General features: G+C 45.5%; 1 protein-coding gene across 4 annotated transcripts in view; it reads left to right on the top strand.

Moving 5' to 3' along the window:
* Positions 1–25,967, top strand: part of SPRY1 (sprouty RTK signaling antagonist 1) — a 169,743-nt gene that overhangs the window by 1,352 nt on the left and 142,424 nt on the right. Inside the window, exons 1-2 of one of the 4 annotated variants that reach the window (XM_021554922.2) lie at positions 560–603; positions 2,621–3,879. In XM_021554922.2, coding sequence (XP_021410597.1) covers positions 2,676–3,638 — 963 coding nt within the window. In that variant the 5' untranslated portion in view covers positions 560–603; positions 2,621–2,675 and the 3' untranslated portion in view covers positions 3,639–3,879. Of the gene's footprint in view, positions 1–559; positions 604–928; positions 941–2,620; positions 4,958–25,967 lie in introns of those variants that run through there. The other 3 variants (XM_021554926.2, XM_077783044.1, XM_021554918.2) reach the window with 3 other exon arrangements.

Here is a 25,967-nt window from a genome sequence, read left to right as displayed (position 1 = left end):
GGGGCGGCCCCGACCACCCTCCCACCGTCCCCCTCCCGGAATGGAGGCACCGGGCTGCTGCGGGAAGGTTTACTGGGGATCGTGGCCGGCTGCGAACGAGCAGAACGTCAAAAACATCCCCCAGACGCTCCTCGCAGGTGGGGGCTGGAGGGGCTGAGGCGGAGGGTGCCGAGCCGCAGCGCGGGGCTGAGCGGCCGCTCGGCTGCCGCTTTAAGCGCCAGGTAATCTGCTCTCCCGAGGCAGCGCCGGGCTAAGATCTGCCTTCCTCTGGGGAAGAGAGAGAGAAGGAGAGAAAGAAAGGGAAAAAAAAACAACAACTATGTTTTCATTCATAACTTTTTTTTCTTCCCCTTTTCCCCTCCTCTTCCTTCCTCTCCGTCAGCGCCGTGATCCGCTCCGCTCCGCTCGGGGCGCAGAGGGCGCCGCGCCGCCGCCGCCCGCCCGGGGCTGCGGGGAGCGGGGCGGAGCAGGGCGGGACGGGGGCGCTGGCGGCGTGTCCGAGCGGGTGTGGAGAAGGGGAGGGAAGCGGGATCCCACCCCCGACGGGCGGGGAGGGAGCGCAGCCCCGGGTGCAGAACCGTGAGGGCTCTCGCCGCCTGCATCGTACGTTATTTTATTATTTTGTTTTACTAATTTTTCTTTTATTGTCCGGGGGGAGAAGCAGTTTACGAGCGATCTGCGCGGGGGTGGAGGTGGCTGTTCAACTCTCGCCCCGGTCTGCAGCTGGGCTTGTCAGTCTGCGCCGCGTTGATGTTGCGCTTTCCCCCCAAAGATGGCACTGGACGTCTTTGCATTTTCTTGGGATATTGTTTTTCATCCCCTAGGGAGCCCAGCTCCTGACTGGTACAGCTGTAAATCTTTCCCTTTTCGCATTCATTCAGCCTTGGTCTGTTGTGGATTTGTATTCAGTGCTCATGAAGAAGGCTGCTTCTTGTGTGGGGTAGGAGGAAATTCTTTGCTGGAGGGTGGTGAGGCACTGGCACAGGAAAAGGCTGTGAATGCCCCATCCCTGGAAGTGTCCAAGGCCAGGTTGGATGGAGCTCTGAGCCACCTGGTCTAGTGGAAGGTGTCCCTGCCCATGCCCAGGAGCTTTGGGACTGCAGAGTCTTTTAAGTCCCTTCCAACCAAGCCATTCTGTGATTCTGTTCTGTGAATTAGAAGTGAGAGTGTTTGGTTTTTCTGTTTAATCTGGTGACCACAAAGCCCACACAGGTGATGTCAGATGTAAAATGAAATCTTTTGACTACTGGATGAGGACAAAGACTTTGTGTCACGGCACAAGCTGTCACTTTCTGCTTATGGTGACTGCCTGCTAGAACAAACATTTCCTCTTCTTGTTCTTTCGGTGCCTTTTTCTCTCTGGAGCGGGGAACAGCTCCATGCTGGCTGTGGTCTGGATATACAAGACACTTTCATAGCATTATTGGATGAGTTTTTGAAATGCTTGCTATCACTTACCTTTCTCTGCTTTCAGGTAAACACTTATGGCGTCCCAAGGGGGAGTGAAAAGGGACTTTTCCTTTGGCTGACAGTAAAGAAAAGCAGCTTGTTGTCTTGGTTCCCTGCATAAATGTGGCACTTGGATACTCAGTTCCAATTCTGTGTAGGTGCAGAACTCACTGCAGTTTTCTCTGCGTTGCAGCCTTCCCGTCTCTAGCTAGGCAGGATGGAAATGTGTAACATCTCTACTATTCTCCTACTGCTTAAAAGATAGACAAACAGATGTTCTGTTTATTTGAGAAGCTTTTAGTCTGTCTTGTGAAAATGGATTTGTTCTCTGGGTTTTGAGGTTGTTGTTGAGGGGTTTTTATCTGCTTTTAACATTCTAATGAATGCTCAGGTGCCTTTTGTTTGACACCTAGTTCATCTAAGCCTTTTCTACTCCATTTTTCTTTCACACTCTGGCCTGTGGTCAGGAAATATTTGAAAACAGGTTGTTTGCACCCTTGCTTTAATTTTATAAAGGAGTGTATTAGATGTGTAGGCTGAGTTACTTTCTCACAGAAAATGTCTTGGCCACTTGACAGCACTTAGTTCAGGACTCTGTAATGCACATACGTCACTTTAAGAGGGAGACTTTCCAAATGCGCTAGGAAGAAAATCTGTGGAGCTTTCTGATGCTGCGGATTCAGGCAGAAGAGTGAGAACTGGGCTCGTTCCTCGCTCTGCCATACGAAACATGAACGTAGTGGTGTTCTTGGCTGTTTCCAGCTCAGTGTCAGGGGCATTCGGAATTGCTGTTGCTAGAGACAGATGTTGAGTTCAGTAGCAAGGGAGAGGCACTTCCCATGACTTGCCAAGAAAGCATACAAGTTAATACTGGATTTTTATTTTTTAATTTTTTTTTTTTTAATGGCATGGGGTCTCCTTTGCATTCCTCATCTATGATGCCATACGCAGACTCTCCCGATTACTGGACTTTGGCCAGATCCTCAGCGCTGCTGTAATCCCCTGCTGAAAGTGATCAGTACCAGGTGGCTGCGGCAGTTTGGGCTTTGCCAGAGCATTTCTGTTTTCAGAAAGTATCCGGTGCTTTATCCCTCCGCTGCCCTTGATCTCCTGTGTGTATATGTACACACGCAGTGTTTATTTACACCTTCTGTCTCTTTCCTTATTTCAGGATTTCAGATGCATGCCAGGTTCCCGCTGAATGCCAGCAGCAGAGATCACTACAGATGGAGCCCCAAAGTCAGCACGGCAGCGGCGGCTCCCTGGTGGTGATTCAGCAGCCCTCCCTGGACAGCCGGCAGCGCTTGGACTATGACAGGGACAGCCAGCCCACGACCATCTTGTCACTGGACCAGATCAAGGCCATCAGGGGCAGCAACGAATACACCGAGGGGCCATCGGTGGTGAAAAAGTCGGGTCCGCGGACGGCGCCGAGGCAGGAGAAGCATGAGAGGACTCACGAGATTATACCGATTAATGTGAATAATAACTACGAGCACAGGCCCGGCCACGCGGGGCACGTGGCGCATCAGCATAACGCCAGGGCTCCCGTCCTGAGCCGATCGACCAGCACGGGCAGCGCGGCCAGCTCCGGCAGCAACAGCAGCGCCTCCTCGGAGCAAGGGCTGCTGGGGCGCTCGCCGCCCTCCCGGCCGGGCTCCGGCCACAGATCCGACCGGACGATCCGGGCGCAGCCCAAGCAGTCGGCGCTGATCGCGGACGATCTGAAGGGGCCTTTGAAAGAGGACTTGACGCAGCACAAGTTCATCTGCGAGCAGTGCGGGAAGTGCAAGTGCGGGGAGTGCACGGCGCCGCGGGCCCTGCCCTCCTGCCTGGCCTGCAACCGGCAGTGCCTCTGCTCGGCCGAGAGCATGGTGGAGTACGGCACCTGCATGTGCCTGGTCAAAGGGATCTTCTACCACTGTTCCAACGACGATGAAGGGGACTCGTACGCGGATAATCCCTGCTCCTGCTCCCAGTCACACTGCTGTTCTAGGTACCTGTGCATGGGAGCCATGTCCTTGTTCCTGCCTTGCTTGCTCTGCTACCCTCCGGCCAAAGGATGCCTAAAACTCTGCCGGGGGTGCTACGACCGCGTCAATCGTCCGGGGTGCCGGTGCAAGAACTCCAACACGGTCTATTGTAAACTGGAGAGCTGCCCCTCCCGGGGTCAGGGCAAGCCCTCATGATTTTGGGAGGGAGGTTTACTTCCTCCAACTTCAGTTTTTCAGGTTGTAGCTGATTTTTTTTCCCCCTCCCCCCATCTTTTATTCTTCCTCCTCTCCTCTCCCATTTTGGGAGGACTGTTGCTTTCCTTTCCTTTCTGTCTGCCCAACATCAGACACATGCATTCATCCCCTTGCATCTTTGCTCTTCTCCTACTGACTTGGCTGAGTGTGGAGCGTTTCACGCAGTCGCTGCTGTTCTTTGGTAAGTGTGGACCTGGGTTCTGCACCTGCCGCTCGTTCAGGCAGGGTCTTTGAGTTTGTAACTGAACCACTCCTGAAAGAGACAGTGAGGGCTCACTGGGCTCTTGAAGCTTCTTGCTCTGTGAATATCTTCCCAAAGATTTTTTTTTTTCTGTGTTTTTTTGGGTTTTTTTGGTGGTTTTTTTTTGGTTTTTTTTTTTTTTTTTTGTTCTCAGCAAGTTATGTTTTTTTCTCCTTAACCTCCTGAGTGCCAAGGGAGAATAACTTTCCTGGATTGTGAAATAACTTTTTGTGTGTGTTCTTTCTGGAGAGGGATGTAAAATAAAGGCTTCACCAAATGAAAGGCCTGACTCTTCTATAAGCAGCCTGCTTCTTTTTGCATCTTTTTTTTTTTCCCCTCTCTTTTTCTCTTAACTTTTGGAACATTCTCAGACCTGAGAATTGCCCTGCCTCCTGTTTTTGTTTTTGTTTTTTACATTTTCAGTGTAACTTCATTTTTTGCTACCCTATGTAGATCTTCACATTGGAGACATCGTGGCTGCAACATACTCATTTGTCATTTGTTTCTTTTGCTGTTCAGTCTTTGAAGGATATTGCTTACTCCACCCTCCTAATCCAGTTTTTATAGTCTGTCAGTATCAGTTGATATTAAAGTTGGTGGTGTTCATATATCCAAACAGCCTTCAGGTGTCATTGAGTCACCTAAATTTTCTTGAATTCTTCAAGTCTCTTGTGATTCTTTGGCTTAGTGAGTTTAGCTCTGCTCTGTACTTTATAATTTTATTCTGTCCCTGTTTTATTGCCTTAGCCACAGATTGTGGTCCTTTTTTGTATATTTTATGTATAAAACACAAAGTTGAATCCCAACTATTTTTAAGACAAAAGTCTGTTAAAACTTTTTTATTGTAAAGAATATTTATTATGTGAATCTCTATTATTTTATGATATTTATTTCAAAAGACTTCAAAAATGTACTCATGTCTGAATATAACAAAATATCAATACTTAACGAAATAAGGATGACACGAAGAAAGTACATATGTTAACTATAATGCAGAAAATATATTAATTAATGAAAATGCCTCTGGAGTTCTTTTGTTACAGCGACAGGTTTTGAGCTACGTGTGTGTATTGCTGGGCTGTTCCTCCTTCAGACTGTCAGGTGGCAAATAACCTCCTGTTAATACTTCAAAGCCACTAGTCTGTGCTCTAGTTTAGTTTACCTAGTTTTAAGTTTAAGCCAACTATATATCAAATAAGAGATGTTTAATACAATTGAATCTGTGTTGTGCTTAACAGTGCCAAGAAATGGAGGCTCTATTTATTTACCAAAGCATTTGGAAATACATTTGTGGAGGAGGAAACCACAACTTCCAAGTTGGTTTCTTATTTGGTGTTTGGTTTGGGTTTTTTCTTTTTTTTTTTTTTTAAGGAATTCCACATTAACATGCAAAGCCATTTAAAATTTTCTTATATAGAACTTCCTGGCTGGTTAAATTGTGCAGCAGCTGAAGAAATTAATCTCTTGACCTCAATTCTAAATAAAAAGCTTGGAGCCAGGATGAAAAATAGTGATTGTGTTGCTGTAGTTTGGTAGCTTTGAAATCTGGGAATGTGTGTGTGTGTTTGGGCCCATGTCTATGACTTACTTCATTTTTTTCCCATTTTCCAATGTCAACAGAATCTTCTGTCTTTAAATTAAAGGCTCTTAAGGGTGACCTAAGTGTCACAGCTACTTGTGGCCATTTAACACACATTCAACAGAAAAAGCTTTTCATTAAGAGTGAATGGGGAGACCTCATTCTTTTCCTTATGTGGGTCAAGGTTACATCACAATTCTCCTGAACTTTTAAAGTTTTAAATGGATGCAATTTCACATGGTGTTCAGAGTAAGTGGTTCTAGAGAAACTCCACTTCAGAACAGGGCAATGACTTGACAAATGTGTCATATCTTGCTCTTTTTTGAAGTCCTGCTGCTTTGAATTACCATATTCAAGCTGCTCTGACTCCCAGCAAGGTGATGATTTGAATAAGCTCGCTTTCTTGTAGTTAATTCCATCCCAGCTGATGCAGCGTCATGGAATGGAGCTGACTGAGAAGCTACCAAAACAGCACAGATGACCCCTGAGAGGTACAAAGATAAATCATCTGAGTACATCTAGGAATGCTTTGCAGGGTGTGGGTGGTGCTGCTCCTCTGTGTGACAGAAGTGACAGGCTGGGGGGGCAGCACTGGATGCACACGGATTCTGCTGTCCAGGATTTCCCGAGAGGAAGCAAAGCCAGGAGAGGAACGTTCCTGAGGAGCAGGGACTCCGCTATCACCGCGCCTCTCGAAGAGCGACAGCTGCAAATGGCCCCGTGGACACAATGGAGGCCTTGTGTGGTGCTGGCCAGGGATGTCCACTGGTAACCGTGTGCGGACACCCGGGAACACAGAGCCAACTGCCTCCACTGCTGGCTCACAGCCAGCCCCCTGCTCAGGGCCTTTGCTCCAAGGGTGCTGCTTGTGCATCCTCAAGGAAAACGTTGCCCTTGTACCTCTGTCTCTTTTTTTTTTTTCAGCCAGGTGACTGACTTATCTGGGGGTTTGTGTTGGTTCCTAGCAGAAGAGAAGAAATCCCAGTGGACCACCACGTTCTCAATCCTTTAATGATTGTCTTCCATCAGGAGCTGTGTTGTGACACTGGTTGGGATCTCTTTTTTAAAACAACAGCTATGCTCTAGTTAGTCATACTAATGCTCCCTTTACTAACCAGATTTTGGGAATAACTTGAGGTTGCAGTGCCTCTGGAGAAAAAATTGACTTGGACCTACACAGCAAAGAAAAAAGTTCCTTGCAGGTCTTACATGGTTTTCTAATTGCCAGGTAGAGCAGGCAGTGTTAGAAAAATGTGAGTAATGTGTTTTTCTCTTGGGTTAGGTGCTGTGTGCTTTGTATTTAACCTACAAATCTGTAGGCACACAGTTTGTGGTAATTAGGAGTGGGGCTGCAGCTCAGCCTCATCCCTAATTGGGCACAGCTGTGGGAAGCAGGTGAGCAGCATTGAAGGCAATGAGTGCCCGGGGACACTGAGCAACCACCAAAGGGAGCAGAGGGCACACAGGTGCAGTGCATCAACATCAGGGTGTAAAGGGTTGGGCTGAAGGACAAGAGGAGCAGACACCCGCAGCCTTCTGAAGGGATGGGATGTTGCTCTGTAGGGGCAGACACCAGAAGCCTTCTGATGAGGTATGGTGTGACTCTGGGTGAATGCTTGATGCTTTCTGAGACTGCCTGCTGAGACACTGTGTGTTGTGGCTGTCTCAACTGCAACATGACTATATCCAAGCTTGCTTCTGGCTACTCTGGAATGTAAGGTTATTGCTGCTGTGCCATGGAAGTGATGGGGGTTTTGCTCAGGCAGTTGGGTTTTGTGGTGTAGAACCACGCAGGGTTGGGTGAGAGCCCATGAATGTCTTTGCAGCTGAAAGAGAATAGAGCAAGCTGACGGCTGGATGAAGTGAAGCTGTGAAGCCTCCACAACCTGAGGAGACACAGGTTACTTTAAGTATGCCCCAAGTGGTCAGCCACTGTGTCTATTCCACTTTCCACAGTGGTATGGCTATCCAAGGATGCTGTGTTCTGTTGGAAGTGGGTTTGCTGAGGGGATTTCCAGCAATTAGGGTACTGAAGTGCACATTTCAGTCATTCAACCCCAGATTTATCTGGGGGCTGTTTGAGGTTACTCCTCCATGTCTCCAGAGCACCAGACTGTAAGAGCCTATTGCAGTGTAGTTCATAAAAATTACTTTTTTTTCCTTGATATTTCCAAGATCTTTTGAGAAGCCAAGAGAACTCTGTAAAATGATGGTGTAATTAGGCAGTAAGTTCAGCTGACCTACTGACCTAATTGCATGGGTGGCTGATGGATTTGGCTGAGGCTGCCATCTGGTCCCAACAGCGAAAGCCCAGACGTGTAAGGTCTGAGTTGAAGGAAAAAGAAAAGTCCAGCAAGCTGGAATTCTCGCTTTGCTTAGTGCCTTGAAACTTGTGATTAAGAGATGAGTTTAGGAAACAGCAGTTTAGCAATAAAAACAATGGCTAGATAAAGTTTCCATGTTCCATGCTGGAGGAATCTATTGCTGGGGTGAGAATTTGTCCTCAGAGTTGTGTTGTTTCTCCAAAGATGGCTCCATTACACCAATGATGGGGTGGGTGAGGGTGTTAACCAAGGGGCAATAACGCCTCACAAATGAAAAGTGCTTGCTCTTATTTATGGTTCCATATCATAAGGACAGGTGGGAGAGGATTAGCTCCTCTGTGATAAAGCAAATCTGTTAAGAGGGATTAAAGGGGCTAGATGAAGTGTTTTAATGGACTTATATGAAGTAATAGATTTTTGTCCTGGAGGAATGTTCAGGACTCACTGATACTTCTACATTTCTTGTTCTGCTAAAATTACCTTCAAGTTATAAGGAATCCTGATTAATTATTGGCCTTCTTCCAGCTGGAGCATTTGTGTCAGTCATGGTGGTACTTCAAGAAAAAACCTGGAATAAAATTCTGTTCTGCTGTCACACAGCTGGATTTAGCAGCCTTACACAGCACATGGGGCTGCACAGGTCTTGTTCCGATGACCTTTCATTTGCAGGGCAGTTTGCTTTTAGGGCAGCTCTTGATCATTTGTAGTTCTTCCCCATGGTTGTTTCACCTTCCTCTGGCTGGCGGGAGGAACCAAGGCATGGTTTCTTCCCTTGGCATTAGTTGTTCCCCACCCATGTGGTAAGGAGCTGCTCAAAGAGGTCACTGAAAAGATCTGCTCAAAAACCAGATCCCAGAGTGATGTTTACAGCTTGGTTTGTTTGTGATAAACAGATGCAGTGCAGTTGGTTTTCCCAGGAGCTGCCATTCCCACTCCTCCTGGTGAAGGTGTCTTGACATACATCATTTACTTACCAATAAACACAAATACGGCCAAGTTTTCCTGCCAACCATATGTGGCTTGGCTTTTTAGTTTAAGTATGTATGGGTGAGACACTAGTCTTAATGAATAACTCTTGATTTTAGCATCAAAAAAGAGCCAGGAATTCACCTGGATTTTTCAATATTCCTGATACATGTGTGGGGCAGTATTATAAGATAAGTATTGTAAGTGTGCTTCCAGGAGAAGTACATATTCCAAAATCAGCTTGAAAGTGTGGTAGCTCTTTATTTTGGAGCAGAGAAGCATCCATTTGGTCAGTCCTTGGAGAAAGGTGTGCCTGACAGCCATGGCTCTGGCCTTGTGAGCACGCCCTGTTTTGTGAACCTTTGTCTACACGTTGGTTGGGTGCCCCGACCTGAAAACAAACATCCTGCAGAACACGATGTCAGGAGGCACAAACAGCCTGACAGCAGCTCTGCCCCCAGGGGCTGAACCCCATTGTGTTTGTGCAAGAAGGAGCACAATGGGACATCCTGCCTGACCCCGCAGGGTCGCTGCCAGAGTATGAGTGGGTTTATTCCATGGAATATTTCTTCTGAATGGAGCTGATGGATTTACACCAGTGAATGAGCTGGCCAAGCGACAGTGCCTGTGCTGCCTTAGGAATGCTCTGTGCTCATAAATGTTAGGATGTTCTTAGTTTGTGGGATAAAGTGACTGTGAGAAATAGCTGGAGCTCCCTAAATAGGCTGAAATTACATAACTGATTAACTACTTAATGGCTATTTTAAATGAAACCTCCTGTTTTCTGGCACATGCTTCAATTTCAAAACCACCTGAGAGTTCTTGTAGTGCTGTGAGGATTCCTCTTTCACACTCCAAGCAGGAGGAAGGGATTAATTTACCTGGCTTGGTGAAGGTTTTCTCCAAAGCTTCATTTGTTCTGTGATGTCTGATCTGTTGGTTTTGGGTCTGTGTGCTTTATGACTAGCACACTTCCAGATGAAAATGAATAAACTAGTTGCCTGAAAGGCAGGGAGAAGTGCTGGAGCTTTCCTCTAACCCGGGTATTGGGAGATTGCACTGTACCTTCTTTTTATACCCAAGTCTTATCTAAATTCAGTCTCATTTACCTCACCTCTCCTTTTTAGGGATCAGGTAAATTCTCCTTTTTAGGGAGTAATTGTCCACTTGTTCTGTTTTTTACAAGGCATTCTTCTGGATGAAATCTGCTATGGCTACAGGAGCACCTGTGCTGTCATTGAGGCACTTTTTGATTTCATACATTTTTACATGTCCTGTATCTCATCCAGTGGGAAATACAGGGTAGTTGGATGTCATGAATTTTTGCTCTGAAATTCAACTCCAGGGAGGAACTTTGCCAAACTTTCGCTGTACCTGGGCTTGAATTTACTGATCTGCCACAAATATGTGAGGAAATACTATTAGAGTTGAAAATGCACCAGTTCTGCTGTGTTAAATAGCCAAAGGGTTTCTCTGGAGTAAACGGTAGAGACAGAAGGTGCCATTCTGGAGTCTCCACGGAGATTTTTGTATGGGCTTTCAAACCTGGAGTTCTAGGACCTGTGCTCTTGTATCCCCACTTTCCATCCCTTGCCCTCTACTGGAGCAGGAGCACTTGCCATGGGAGTTCCAGAGTCATCCATCACTGCTGCAAGGCGCAGATAACATCCCCTGGAAAAGTTAACCTCATCTGCTCTCCCTCCTGACAGTTCTAACACACGGGGGTTGGGACAACTTTATCAGTTCAGGTGGCAAAAATTGCAAAGTATCTCGGAGCATTTTGCACTTGGACTTAAATTCTTTTACATTAATTGTGCCTGATGAAACAGCTCTGAAGGAAACGTTTCTCTCTGGCTGCTGGGAAAACTGGGGTTGGAGGGCTCTGTGCAGCAATGCTGTGAGGCACTGGCACAGCCAGGAGCCTTTGACCAGCAGTGTTTAATTACTGAGCCGTTCTGTGCACAGGGATAGATGGATGGATGGAGAGGGGAAAAACCCATCCTGCTGGAAACTCTAGCACTTTCTGGAGAATATTTAAAACATGCCATAGATAGGGGGATGTGGTATATTAGAAAGATTGTTAATACTCTAGGGAGAAAAAATATAATCCCAAGACAGGGACCAATTTGAGATATTCTTGGTACAGCACACTGTATGGCATGATCCACTTGTAATGAACAGTTTCCACATTTATTAGTTGTTGGTTTTGGTTTTTTTTTTAATGGCAGCGGTGCTGATGTCTGGGTGTCAGCTTTTTGTTATGTGGGAAACGAGGTAAGAGCCTAAATAATACATGTTACTTGAGGGGCTCGAAACTAGAGCCATATCCTATGGCCTTCTAATTAAAACTCTTTATTTCCACAGATTTATTCTGTGGGCCTTACTAAATAGATCGGCCTTGGGTTTCTAATGGTGACTACTTGAGGAGGAATGTCGCCTTTGTTCCCCTGAATGGTGGGGAGCAGATTACCGGGCTGCCAATTTCCTGCTGCCTTTCAGAGCTGCAATTTGAGCCCTATTTGCTCCTGGCTCTTGCACAATTGGAAACAATGGGTGGCTTCTTTCAGGTTTCACTTCAGAGCTCTTAGAAACTGGGGAAGTGGCAAAAGCCCTACTTTACAGGTAATTAACAATAGATAATGTTTGCTCTGCGTTCTTTCCCCCCCCCCCTTTTTTTTTTTTTTTACTTTTTTTTTTTTCTTTTTTTTTTTTTTTAAGAGCTGATAAAGGTAGAAGTATACACCGAGCTCCCAATACAGAACCCGAAGGGGCAGTTTTGTGGATACAGTCCCGGCCACAACCCCAGCAAGGTGATGGTGTGGGTCAAACCTCCAAGCAAAGGCAGGGGAAGCCACACCAGAAGAGCTGCTGGGCTGCCAGCAATGCTGAGGGCCCTGTTCCAATCAGCCCAGTGTGTGTGAGTGTTTGCTGGTGTGAACCTGCCCTTTGATTTAGGGCCCCTTTTTATTGTAGCCTCTATCTCCTTTATTAGGTGCACTCTTCTCATACCTTGTTGACGTTTATGTAGGACAGTTAAATGTTTTCTTGGGGATATTCCGTTCTAGGAAACCACCTGTCCTGTAAAGTTTATCTTAAATACAGAAGCTTGTTTTACCACATAAAGATAAAGTGGCTGTTGTTTAATCTTATCTTGCTAATGGAGGGCTGTGGATGCCTATGAAGAACATACAAAGAGATGCTCTTGCAATGTTATTAAAATTTTTCAAAAAAATGTTTGGGGCAGATGGACAATGTCTGAATTGGGATGCTTGTGCCTCTCTGTGTTAGAAGTGCTCTCCTTCCTTACCTCCCTGCCTGAAGACAGTAGGTGGCTACTGGAACTGCAGACGTGGATGCAGGGCTATGAAATAAAAATGGGATGTATCCAGCAGCACCTGAAGAAATTCAATCCCTGCACTCTATGTGTTGCATTTGAACATGTAACCAAAGTATTAAAAAACATATGAAAACAAGAAGCAGTACTGCATTGCATACCTGTGTTTCTGAATTTCCCAAGGGGATTGCAGAATTTCATTAGCTTTAACTGTGAGCATGATTTTTGCTTCTTATTCTCTCACCATCTGCAAGGCTTGGATTCCGTAAAATACTTCTGTTTCTACTCCTTCCTGTTGTAGCTGCCCCTCTTACTGCCATGACTTCAGTAATATCTTTTGGGCTGTAAATCTTACCATTTAAACCATCCCAGAAGGACAGAAGGATTGCAGAGTTGCAACATTTTGGCTGTATCTCTGCTCCAGAGTGGGAGCAGATGGAAGGATGCCCATGCCCTCTGTTGCTCATCGTCACTGAGCTCTGAAAAAGAGGAGGAAGAGATTCTGTTCAGAGGCTTGGAGCCAAGCTGTAAAACTGCCTCACTGGGTAGGTTTGTTAGGAGATTATGATAATTTCCCCCTTTCTCCAGTTCCTTGCAGATAATCTAGGAAGATGGAGGAGATCTTAATGTACAAGGTATGTGCCCACCACCCTTCCCACCTGTGAGTCTGCAACAGTGCTTCTGTGAGATGCCAATGCAAAGGGGTTTCTGGTTCTTCTGTGCTTATGGACACTGCAATTGTGCAGTGCTCATGGACACGGCAATATAATATAGTAAAACAATAATGAAAATATCTCCCATGAGAGGAGCTGTGTGATGAATCATCCTTTCCTTTCCATCCATCCTTTCCTCCTGCATTCTGCGGGCAGAGGGACGTGTGGGGGTATTTGCACATGCAGTTAGTGTACACCAAGGGATTCCCCCTCCTGCCTCTAAGGCCTCCCCAGCGCCCTTGGGCAGGCTGTTCTTTGTGTCAGCCCTGCTCCTACATGATGTTCTGCTGTGGAAAAAGATGCGTCTCTCATGTTTTTTAGAGGATGTAAATTTGCCAAGACAAATGTCGGGGAGAGGAATGCTGACAAATCTGTTTTGATTTTACCTAACTTTTATAATGCCCTCCCTGCAATGCCTCCCAGATAAGGAGGTGGTGTGCCAAAAAAAGAGAATGGTTACAACTCCTGATGACCTCATCCCATCTCCCTGTTTCAGACAAGGTGCTTTTTGATGGGTTACAAGACATAACATCAGAGTTTTCAGTTTTGTGCCTGCAGTGATGGTGGGAAGCATCCCATGGAGTGAGCCCACTGGCTGGGTAGAAAGGGCAGCAGTGAGACAGGAAAAGTGTGAGTGACAACAGCCACAAAGCAACGGAGGAGTTGGACAAGGTTGTACAGCAATACACCAAAGTCAGAATGGAAAATGCTTTTTGAAATTCCCTACATCCTTCTTCTGCCATCAGCTTAGGTTCAAAGCAATCTCTCACAACAGGACTGCCACAGGCCATGGCAAGGACTGGAGGCTAAAGGCTGTCAGGCTCAGCAAAACCCGGAGTTTAGTGCTTCCCCAAGCAAAGGAGCTGGATCTCACCGAATATGGTGGAGGTGGCTCTGTCTCCATTGCTCTCCTGTGCTGGAAATGCAAGGATGGCCTGTAAAGCCAGACCCCAGATGGAATTTCTCCTCTAAGGAGTCTCAACTTCATATTTCTGCTGAAGCCTCAGCTCAGTCCGGCCATCCAGAGGAAATGCTACCAGGCAAAGGAGAACAGGTGAAAGTACTGAGTCATCTGCAGTCATTTTCCTAACAAAAGGACTTGGTGCTGTCAGGTGGTCCATAGCCTAGGGGTTATATTCTTATCTAGACTTAGGCAGGAAACCCTTTGATTTACAGCTAATAAGGAATAGCATAGTGATTGCTTGCCTCATCTGCACAGTAGATTACTGGCATGTATTTCCCTTAGGTTACAAACCTAAAGGATCCCACGTCAGCAAGACACTGGCAGTGTGTGTTGTTGGCTAAGCCCAGTTAGAATGCTGAGAACATTGGCAGACCAATGCTCCAGGGTCCGTCAATTCAGGGTTAAATGAAAAAAATCTGCTCAAAAAGCTCTAAGCAACTCAGCTGGTGGCAAACTCCTTTCTGCCCCTTGAGAACACCTGGGATGCTCCACAGAATTAGAAGGCCCAAACTCCCCACAGCTGAGGAGACAGCCAGGACAAGAGCCTTTGGTTATATAGAGGGGTATTAAGCAGGCCTGCTCTTCTTGAGGCACGTCACAGTACGGTCTATATCTCCTTCAGGCTTGCCCTAAGACCTGCAGCCTTAAACCCAAGGGTTTATGATGGGAGAGCTGTGCTGTTCTCTTCCATCCATTCTGGAGCTCCAGTGGATTTGGTGAGTCTGTGCTAAGGGTATCAGCTAAAACTGGCCCGTGATCAAGCTACAGGAGTTTGGTAGAATTACAGAATCCGCCCCCAGCAAAATGCTGGGTTTGAGTCAGCCAGAGAGACCAAATGGAGGTTCTTACCAACTTTGTTGGGTGCCTAACTAGAGCTAAGCTTCCTGCAAGGACAGGGGCTTTGACTGCCTTTTGTAATACAAATGGGGTATGTTTAAAGCCCTGTTTGTGGCTGGGAGTGGGAAGCTGTTTGTTTGAGGGTATTAACTGTCTGATAGCACTCTTGGCCCTCATTGAGGTGGCCCCAGGAGCAGGGTAGCTTGGAAATGCCACTTGCAATTAAAACCTGTATTTTAAAGTGCAGTTCTGCTGCTTGTTCACGCTGAGAATGGTTTCCTATCTTTCAGAGTCTTTTGGTCGCTGGGCTACACTTAATAGGATGAGATTTATTTTTTTTTTCCCCCCTTTCCCCCTTGAACCACAAAGCTGCCAAGCTATCCAAGAAAGAGGCTTGTAATTAATGCTAAGTGGAGTGGAAAGCAGGGTGGCTGCTCAGCGTAGAGCATGCTCTGGCCTCAAAGAATGCCAGTGGAACTCTGAAACAACTGTGAGTCTCTGGCTTTTTAATCATGGTATGTGGGAGTAGGAGCTGCCCCCACTGCAGCAAATCTGTTTGGCTCCATTGTGGCTGGAATGTGAATATTGCATTGCTGGGCTATGGAAGCGTCCCTTTGGATGGGTGTCTCTTTTGGGGCATGCCGGAAAAGGCTGGATTTGCTTCTCTTTAAAAGCTCTAAGTTCCTGCAGGTTGTGACCTTGTAGTTTGGGGCTGTGATCTTCCTGGTGATAACCTCATCATCTTGCCTTGGCCTATCCCTAAAGGGTCTGTTCCAGGGACACGTTTTCTCAGCCATCCCCTCCTCCTTGCACACAGCTTTGTTGTTCAGTAAGTGGTTTCACTTTCTGAAGTGTTGAAAGTGGCTGTTAAAGCAGTAGCTGCCTTAACCTGAGGCTCACCTGCTTGACATCTGGGAATTTTCCCCCTGCACCTTCAAGCTTTTTTTCCCACTGGGTTTGATGAGCACGTGGAATGCAGTTTCCATGTCTGCTATATGTGTTATAGACCTCACCCTGGGCAGTAATAGGGCAAGGCTTTTTGCTCAGCTCTCAGACGGGGAAAGTGGTGGGCAAGTCCTTTGCCTGTGCTTTTCCAACCACTTCTGGGTGTCTAAAAATCCTTTGAGAAAAATGCCCGTGACTGCCAAGAAACCCTTAGCTAAGAAAACTGAGAACAGATCAGTACTGAGTGGCAAAAAAAAAAGAGAAAAAGAGTGAGGAGCAAAAGGAGTAACATTGGGGTTTCTTAACCTACTTTATAGTAGGTCTATTTCAATTCAGTGGTTTTCCTTTTTGGCTTTGCATTCCCAAACTGCATCCTGCATTTCTGTGTCTGTTTGGCGAGACTATAGCAGAAACTCTGGTATCTTTGCACTGCCTGAGCTTGCAGAGCTGTAGAGAATAAATACAAGAGCAGTTGCCTTGGCCATTTGGTCACCTTGCTGTTGGTAGCGTTTTTTTTTCCCATTCTCTAACAAGTAGACTGTGGCAGAGGACCTGCTGTGTAGGTTCTCAATATAAACTTTTCCTTTGTGTTTTTGTTTTTTTTTCTGGTAGTTCCCCCCCCCCCCCCCCCCCATTTAAAACAAAGCCCCTCAATTATCAAGCTGTGTCTTACTCAGAATTCCTAGTTTTGCTTTCTTTTTGAAGGTGGTAATACAGAAAGCTGACGTATGAAATATCTTTCTCCTCCAATGTCTGCGTGGATCTCCCCCCCAAGCCGTGTGTGTTTCCCAGCTGCCTGGGTTTCTCATGCAGATGAGCCCTGCAAAACGGTTTCCTCCTGCACCCCCTTAGGACAAAGGCTCAGTTGTTGTTTTCTGTTGATAAACTGGACATTTAACTGCTTCGTTTCCCCCCTACTACAGCAGAATTAGTCGGGGGCTATTTGCTCAGGCCCCAATCCCTGGGATTGCTGGGACAATTGCTCAAGAGGTTCTGATTTAGAAACCAATGAATGTCAAGCTGAGCCTCTGAACTAAACTTTCTTTGAGATGAGCCAGAGTGACCTGCAGCGAGCTCTAAAGAAGAGTGCAATGACCCCCCCCCCTCCTCTTTCCTTCCCGAAAGGAAAAATATTTCCCAGACCACTGGGAACCCTCCTGACTTCCTCTCCTGTGAATTCTGGATTAGAGTGATTTGCATGCTTAAAGTTAATTCACTGGTGAACGGAGGAGGTGTCTGGGCGCTTGAATAGATTCAGCTCCTCGCCGCAGAGTGCCAAAGGCCTCCGGTTTGAACCATGGAGCGAGGGAAAGTGAGGACATGGAGGACAACTGCAGGGCTGAGGGGAGGGAGGAGGGATTGTACCATTTGTACTGAAGTGTTTGCAATTCTGCCCTCCCACAGGCCATGGCAACTGGACTGAATGTAATCTGGCCCTTTTATTTTCTTGCTTTCATTCAAGTGAGGCCATATAACAAGTGGGGAGAGAGAGAGAGGAAAGGGAGAAATGCATGAAGTATACATAATAAAGGTGATGCTGCTGGAAATGCCGTTTGCAGCTTCAAAATGCAACCAAAACTAAGCGTGCTGGATGGGTGGGGAATTTGAGTCCACTGTGTCCCTGGGAGGCTTCTTCTTTAAGCCATCCTTAAAAACAAAACAAACAAAAAAAGCCCCGTCTGGTCATCCACAGACCTCGCTCCCTGATAAGAGCCATCTCTCATGACCAAATTAAAGCATGCACTTGATAAGACACATCCATCTGCCCATTAGAAAAGTTCCCGTTTCCAATTTTTTGGTGCCTGGGAAAGCTGCATTAAAATTGATGGGGGACGGAAAGAAAAAAAAAAAAGGAAGAAGAAAAGTTTGAATCATTGCATGGAGTCACTGGCCCCGCTGAGGGGGCTTTCTCTCTCCTCTGAAGAACAGACCACGCACAAAGCCAGATGGTTCCCGTCTGCTGGCTTTATTCAATGCACTTCCTCCCACAGACGGGAGCCCTTTTGCCCTCCTTCCACCCCCCTCTTTCAAGCATCCACCACTGGGCCTTTCTGTTCTGCGGCTGGAAATAATCTTTTATTGCCCAGTTGTTCGGAAGTGACCTTTTGCCCTTGATTAGATAGCACCAGGCTCTATCGCCGGATTGCTTTTGAGCTGGCAGTTGCTTTTTTGTGTCCGCTGATCCGGTGTCAGGGAGAACAATGCAAGGCTTTGCAAAATTTTAGTCCGGCTAAGGCTCCATGTGGGATGGCGGGGGTAGGGAGGGACGGCGTTGGATAAAGCGGCCTCGCGGACCATGATTAATTATATGAAAACATTTCCTTTAATAAACTGAAAAACAAATCGTGTTTTGCTTTGGGTTCTATTATTCATCTCGCGCACTGATGCGAACGGCCGTGCGCTCCTTTCCAAGCCCTTGGATCCCTGTTGGAGGCAAAGGGGCAAAACTGCTCCTTTCCTACGGGGTTTTTGTGCCTGGCTGCTCAGGCAGGTGAGCTGAAACCTGCCCGCAAAGCCTCCAGCTGGCATCGAGCTCAGTGCTTTACTCGTGGCGTGGATGGAGGAGTTATTTCAAGGAGAGGCTCTCAGGCCCTGGAGAATAACTGATCCTTCTCCAAAAAGCAGCTCTGATAGTGTTAGAAAGGGGGATCTTAGTTACTTGTAGACAAAAAAGTCAGTATTTAAGGAAAGTAATGGAAATTCTGTAAAAGGTAGTAAAAGAGGAAAAGAAAATTATTTCTTGAGAAATTTGAACCCCAAAACCTAGAATTGAGTGTGCATGGCATCTAACTTGGTATAGGGATAACATGCTCCTGTATTATTTTCTATTATTAGTTTCTATTGAACTTAAAATACACTGCATTTGAGGGGTGGGAGTCTCTTTCCTAAATAAACGGACCTTGAGCTTTAGCCTAAAACAAAATCAAACAAAGCCCAAACCTGCCTTTCCCCTCCCCATCCAGCTTGATCTGGACTGACTTAGAAACAGCAGGAGAAAAGTTGTTGGCCTGTGGGTTATTCAATAATCTGCAAGTTAAAATCAAGAAAGCTGTTTTTTGGGTATTTTTGGCATTAGGTTTTCAGTGTTCAAGACAGCTAAGTCTTAGGCAGTCTGGCAAAATAAAAAAATTAATAAATTAAAAAAAAAAAAGTAAGTACATCTGTTTTCCAGTCCTGTAGGAGTTAAAGGAGAAAGATCCTTGTTCTGCATGGATTTTATTCTTTGTGTTTGGGTCTGGTGGGTCTTTTTTGTCTGGGGTATTTTTTTGGTGGTGTTTTTTTGTTTTTTTTACCCTGATTGGATTCTGTCACTACCCAATTTTGGAGGAATTTTCTTCAGGGAATAATTTGCTGGTTGCCACAATCCTTTTGTTACTGCTGTGCACTACACTGCTTCCTTGAATAGCAACCTTAAAAAAAAAAAAAAATGCATCAGCTCTCTTGGCCTCACAAATTCATCATCAGCTTTTAATTCTGTCAAGGCCACCCCTTCATCTGGCAAATCACAGGAACGTCTGTGGTGTGAATTGGACACGTTCTGTGTCACGAAGGCAGCTTGGGAGCTCTGTTCCCCACCTGCCTGCTCCTTGCTCCAGCTGCTGGAATCCTGGGCCCAGTGAGGACTGGTGTCCAGCCAAGTGGCCACCACAGCAGGCACCTTCACCTGGGTTCTCCTGGGTCTCAGAGCAATCTGTTCCACAAGCCTGTTGGTTTCACTGTTAAATGTCACAGGACTTCTCTGTGAGGAAGAGTTTGCTTATGATTTTTAATTAATTCCATGCATTTTTTTCCCTCATGCCCCTATCTTATCCACTGAAGTGTTATCTTTGGACAGTAAGAAACACTGAAATATTTGTATAGATTCAGCTGCACTGCTTGGAAGATTTGTCAGGTGGTAACTTAAGGCCACCTGAGAGACACAGGTTGTATCAGCTGTATCTCTCCAGGCTGAGAACCCTTCAATTAACACAGGCTGTGTTAATTGAACCCATATCTGTCCCCATATCTGTTGGCTATAATCACAACAATAACTGCTGCTGTGTCTTATCCCCTGTGCCAAAGTTATTGCTGTGATAAGCAATTTACATTTTAAAATATTTTCGGTTGGAAGGAACCTCAAAGCAGTAGTTCCAGCCTAATTTGTTTTTATATAGGTTTTAATTTGTGCAAGTTAAGGATTTTTTTTTTTTAATGAGAATTGATGAAGAACATCTATAGGAAAATTCATACTGGCAAATTTATTTTAATTCTTTCCACTTGCCAAATTTCTCATGTGGGTTTATGGTGGTACAATAGCTACTCAGTCAGGTTTGAAAGAAGTCTGTGATAGAAGAAACTTCAGAGTAACTCATGATTCTCTATCAAGTGGAAAAAAACATGAGCCAGTCTGAGGCAAAGCAGATCTGGTTTTTGGTGTAGGAACTCACGTGTGATGTGTGTGTGTGTGTGTTTGTTACAGGGGACTATTTCCACTTGCTGATGTCAGTGCCGCTGTTAATGAGCTGCCCACAGCCCTCAGAAATGTTGATTTCAGATTTCCACACATCTTTGCCTGCAGACTGCACCTGGTGGGATGCTGTGCTGGGCTGCAGCACGGGGCTCTCAGGCTGTGCCCCAGCGTCAAGTCAGGGTCTTAAATGGACCTCAGCACTTCTGGCTGGGATGCTGTAGGGCAGAGACTGGGGAAAAAAAGCTTCATCTTTTCCATCCTCTTTTGTCGGGAGGGGCTTCAGGTCAAGGCTGTGAGTTGCTCCTCCTCCTCGGTCAGAGAGGGAACCCAGGAGATTTCTTATCCTCTAAGATGCTGCCAGGTCTGAGACCACTCATAATACATGATAGGACAAGAGGGAATGGTCGTAAACTGAAAGAGGGTGGGTTTAGACTGGACACAAGGAAGAGATTCTTCCCTGTGAAGGTGGTGAGGCCCTGGCACAGGGTGCCCAGAGAAGCTGTGGATGCTTCAGCCATGGCAGTGTTCAAGGCCAGGCTGGATGGGGCTCTGAGCAACCTGGGATAGTGGAAGGTGTCCCTGCCCATGGCAGAGGGTTGGAATTACATGATCCTTTCCAAACCAAGCCATTCTGTGATTCTATGATCAGTCCCCCTGTGTCTATCCTAGGGTGACTTTAACTTGAAGCAATACACCTGCTATTATCCAGCTCGGATGACACGGGGATGGAGCTAACTGGGAAGCTCAGGGAAGAGTGCATTGAATTATTTAATTTCTACAATGCTTGAATACATTTTTCCTTCCTAGAGTGTTGTTTGAATTACCACCCCCTCCCCCCCTCTTTTTTTTTTAATACTTATAGAGGTTGAATGTCAGAGCTGGTCTTTTCTTGCTCATAATGTTTTCTCTTGAATTATTTTTTAATAGTTTTTTTTGTGCCATGCTAGATTTGCCTAAATAAATTGCCTTGGAAAACTAACTTAACTAAAGCGTTAAGATACTGAAAAACTGGGCTGCATACAGAAGAGATTTTAGATACTTAAAGTAAATTCAGGAGTTTCAGGATATGCATGCATGTGCTTGGTGATGGGAAATGAGTTAATTTTCTATATTCCTAACTCGTTCCTTTCTTCTCCAGCACTGTTTGCCTGGGAAAACAATGATTGCCTTTCAGCCTTTTCTTCCCTTTCAAAGAAGGGGATTTAGTCAATGGGACTATTTACATGCAAAACGTGAAGCATATGCGTAAGTGCTTGCAGGACTGCGGCCTTTCATTGTCGCTAAAGCAGCGCTGCTTTCCGGTGGCAGATGAACTTGTCATTTTAAAACTCATAATAAACAAAATTAAGTCATTGCGGGCAGGTAATTAGGCTTCAGAAAAATAAACAAGCTTTAAGGAGTTTAATAAATGTTTTCCTCAACCCCACCAACTGAGAAAAATAAGGCACTGTCCTCTGGATTATTGCAAAAGTGCAGAAATAGACATATTGAAATAAAATGGGCAGTGATGGGAAGTGGGGTAAAATCGCTCCTGGTTGTGTTGAAAGCAAAGCTTTGAATAAGATGCTGAGAGAATTGGGTTTTCTCTACTTAGTTTATTACTAGCTTTGACTTATTTTCCTGCCCGTACTGCGGGACCTGCAGATACTGCAGAGCTCTGCTGACCACAGGTTCGCTGAGTGTATTTTCTGCTGTGTAAAGCAACAACAAAAGCTCGACAACCAAAATTTCCAGCCACTCTGTTGTCGTTCAGCCAGATAGCTTTAATTTTCTTATTTGGGTAGATTACCCAAAGCATTCTATTTCTGTCTAATCTGGTGACCTCAGAACACAACAGATAAGGAAATTTGCTTATCAAGATATATGGTGGAAATAGCTGTAAGTGTGAGAATATGTTGCAATGCTCATGCTCTTGTTAAGGCTCCTTGAGGTGAGAAAAGCTTTGCTGAGAACTATTTTCCGTGTAATCTTCATGTTGTAAGTATCCTACTTGAATTGTACTGGGATCTAATTAAAAAAAATCATGTTTTCCTTGGGTGTTCAGCCAGGATTTTTTCAGTGTGTAAATATTTAAGCCTGAGGTAGGCTGTAAAAATCCCTGGCTTCCTAGAGAGCCTCTCTGCCTTGCTCATCTCCCATCCTCATGGCAATAACCAAAACCATTCCAAATAAAGCTGAGGGATCACAGTGCTCCTTACTACGAGCAAGGGCTCTATGTCCTATTCTCCTTGTACAGGCACTGAACACATTTTGAAAGCTAGACAAATAATAACCCTATCAAAATAAACCAATTTAAAATGGTAGCAAATAAAAGAGGGATACAATCATGTGCTCCTTTGCCTGACTAATGTTTCTATGTGCTTCAGCCCTCGGTCTTATTGCCTTTATGAGATTTACATAAATTAGTCATCACATTTTATCATTTTCCTTTTACATATGTATGGCTGTTAGACGTGTGTGAAAAAATGTCATGAGTATCAGAGGTCTATTTGCATTAGAATTTCCAGTGGAAATGTCAAGTATGACCTTTCCCTTGTCCGGGTGGCTAATCCCATTTGAAATTCCTGCCATGCTCCTAGGGAGGGTCACTGCGCTTGTGAATTCAAGCGCAGCACCTGCCGCAGCCTCTGCTCCTCCTCTTCCTCCCCGAGCTCAGATGACGGAGCTGGCAGCCCGCAGAGCCCGGCTGATGCTCGGCCGTGCTGCAGTTCACTGCGATCCCTACTCCCCAGCTATGGGGATAAAATGCCTTGTTGCGATTTCTTTTTTTTTTTTTAAATTTGTCGGCATGTTGTTTTTGGAGGGTTTAAAGACCATAAAGAAAAGTCGCAGCAGACAGATTAATGATGACTTTTGAAATACAGGTTTGGTGATTTGGAAATTCTAGGGCAGAAAAATAAGATTTTTTGACACGTTAAGATAAAAAAAGGCAAGAATAAAGATGTATGGAGGTTCATAATGGGTAAGAGATGCACCTTTCATGATGAGGGAGTTGAAGCCTTCCCTTGTGGCTGTAAATCAATCTGTAAGCAGGTGCAAATATATTGGCAGGATATTCACATGTAATAAACTAACCCTTGCTTTGCCACTCCGTTGGTCTGTTGACAATTTCCCATTACAGGAAGTCGTTTTGATATTCAGAGCAAATCTGCTCTTGGGTTATAATGTCTATTTCTATCACAGTGACTTTTTAATCCCATTGTATTCTGAGGGGATTGGAAGTAAAATTTCCTGCAGTCTACAGGAAAATAACTTTTATAACCTTTCTTATCTCCAATTACATTTTATTATTTTTTAGATGTTAGTTTATTTAAATATTTACTTTGGGAAATAACCATCAGAGATTAAGTTCTTGGTTCCTGTAGTCATGTGGGTATTGTCTGTTTATGGCTGCTTTCTGAACCAGCCCTCAGTCAAATAATTTTCTATCAGACTGGAGCTGTATTGGCAAAATAAGAAGCACTGGTGCCTTCGTAATCAGTTCCTGAAATTAGAGATAGCATGGTGAGTTCCTGGGCCTCCTTCATCTTATATAAAGTTTGATTAAAGCACAAACCCAAGATAGTGGGAATGCCAAACTTGCTTCTGATTCTGCTGCCAGACTGCCCCATGAGCTGTAGCAGACAACCCATTTATAATCCCTAAACTTTACTCCCCTCTATGAATCGACAGTAATTCCGCGTAATGCGTGGAGGAGGCTTGGTGCATGGAGATTCTTAGGGGGAAAAGAAATTACCTTTGCAAATAAAATTCAACAGTAGCTTGTGTAACACTGCTGGGAACTCGTGCAGCTCACTCCTGCTCCTGGTTTGGACCTCCTGGCCTGGGTGGGGACCTGGTGCCCATGGGATGCTGAGATCCACAAGGAGCCTACCTGCTCCCCTGACTCACGGACAGCTTTCCACGCATGGCTTACGTGGCACTGCCGCGTGTAAAACCAGCACGCTTCAGTTACTGCGTGACAGAAGGATGGGCACTCTGGGTGACCAAACCAGCCACCGTGCCAACTCAGCTATTCCCTTTCCAGCCTAAGAGGATCCCCTTCCTGCAGCACCTGATTGAAATCAGTCCCATCACCTTATTTTTCCCAAAGTCTGAGCATTTGTCTTACAGCAAGTATTTTGGTGGGTGATCTGCACTCTGATACAGCATAACCTTCAGTGCTTTTCCTGAGGAAGTGACTGTACTGACAAATGAAGCGTGTTTATCTGCTGAATAGAAAAAAATACAAGTAAGAAATGTATTTGACCGGGAGGTGACTCAGTATGTGACAGGTGGGATGCTGGTTACATATTTTCCTTAAGGAGTGGTAAAAGATGACAGGAACAAATCTGTCATGTCCTCCCAGGGTGTGTACGTGGGCAATGTGAATCAATATATTACAAACATGGACATCGTGGTGGGTGGTTTTAAACTCAGTGCTCCGAAATCACTGGGGGCTAAAGCCAAGGTCTTTAGGCGACCTCCAGCCCTAATGCACTTGGCTAAACACTCCCCTTAGGTTCCAGTAATGGCTAGATGTCTAAGCAAGCACAGTCAGGACCGAGTCCAGTGAGAGCAGGGCAGCTTCCTTTGCAAAAATTCTTGTTTCATCATGTTCTCTGTGTGTGTTTATCTGAAAACAGAACATATTCTTGAAATGACTAGTTATTGTCTGCTAACAGTTTCTGAGTCAAGAGCTCTGCTTGCCTCTCTAGGGAGCAGCAGGGCCTGCTGCCAGCACAGCACCTGGAAGGAAGTCTGAGAAGGCTGTGGACATGGCAATTCCCCTTCTGTCTCTCTGAAAGTCTGCATGTGATACATCTGCAATTTGCGCCATCAGCTAGACAGGCCAGCACAAACCATAGCTGAGTGTAATGGGCAAACACCAGCTCATTAAAACTGTAGGAAACACATTTTTTTTTTTAAGCAGGAATTCTTGTATATCACTGTTAGTTTGTCAGGCCTTTCTGTGGAGCAGAGGAGAAAGGAATCCTCAAAGACTTGAAAGCTGAGCTTACCCTTCACAGCCAGCAGTGGAAACGGATGCAGTCCCATTCTCTTCCCCTTGTACTCTCTCATAACCACCTCTGGTACCCCACACTGCTCCTTCAGTAGGGATCTGACATGGATGAAAGGACAGGGATGATTGCTGTAGTGCCCTGAGCCCCTTGGCAAACACCTTTTTACTGCCTGGTCATTCCTATGTGCTCTTATGAGTATTCCCCATGTTGGACAGATGGCTCCAGCCAACTGGTCTCATGGGAAGTGTTCTCACATCCTCAAATCTTCCCGTAAGCCTTGCTTTTCCTTTAACACAGAGCCTGCTTCCTTAAATAGGAAGTTGCACTTAGAAGTGCAACCTCCTGTGAAGATTTAGGAGCCTCTCCAGGCTGCTGTATCTCTTCCAGGCACTGTGCTGATACAAACAGGCTGGGATTCTGATGCTGTGGAGACCTTACAAGGTAGTGGCCAGAGCCTCTGTAATAAAACCCTTCTGCTTATTATTGGCTTCCTGCAGCTTTCACACGCTACGATCCAGCAGAAAACAGCCCTTCTCCAACAACACCATTTCCAGTGGCTTCACCCACTTGCATTGAAAATTCAAGTCAGATCAGAAATACTCTTTAGTGCCGTGTTAGTAACAAACACTTCATGATGTATCAGTTAAATTGCATGGGTGTGACACGACATGATTTTACTTCAGGAAAGCAGAAGACAAATAGGGTCATAAACAATTTTTATAGTGCTGGGAGTGGGAAGAGGGAATTTAACATTCTAAGGCATAATATTGCATTTGAGCTACAGATCTGTCCCCCTCACTCCGGTCTCCTGAGATTGCTGTACCATAGAGCAGCACTGTAAACCAGCAATCCTCTGAATGGTCAGGTAAAATACTAAATACTCCAGGTTGGGGGGATTTCCTCTTGGTACATG

Source organism: Lonchura striata, chromosome 4 (assembly GCF_046129695.1).
Source record: "Lonchura striata isolate bLonStr1 chromosome 4, bLonStr1.mat, whole genome shotgun sequence".
NCBI classification, from domain to species: domain Eukaryota; kingdom Metazoa; phylum Chordata; class Aves; order Passeriformes; family Estrildidae; genus Lonchura; species Lonchura striata.
Note: the sequence above shows the minus strand (reverse complement) of the source record. Positions and strands in the feature narration are given on the sequence as shown.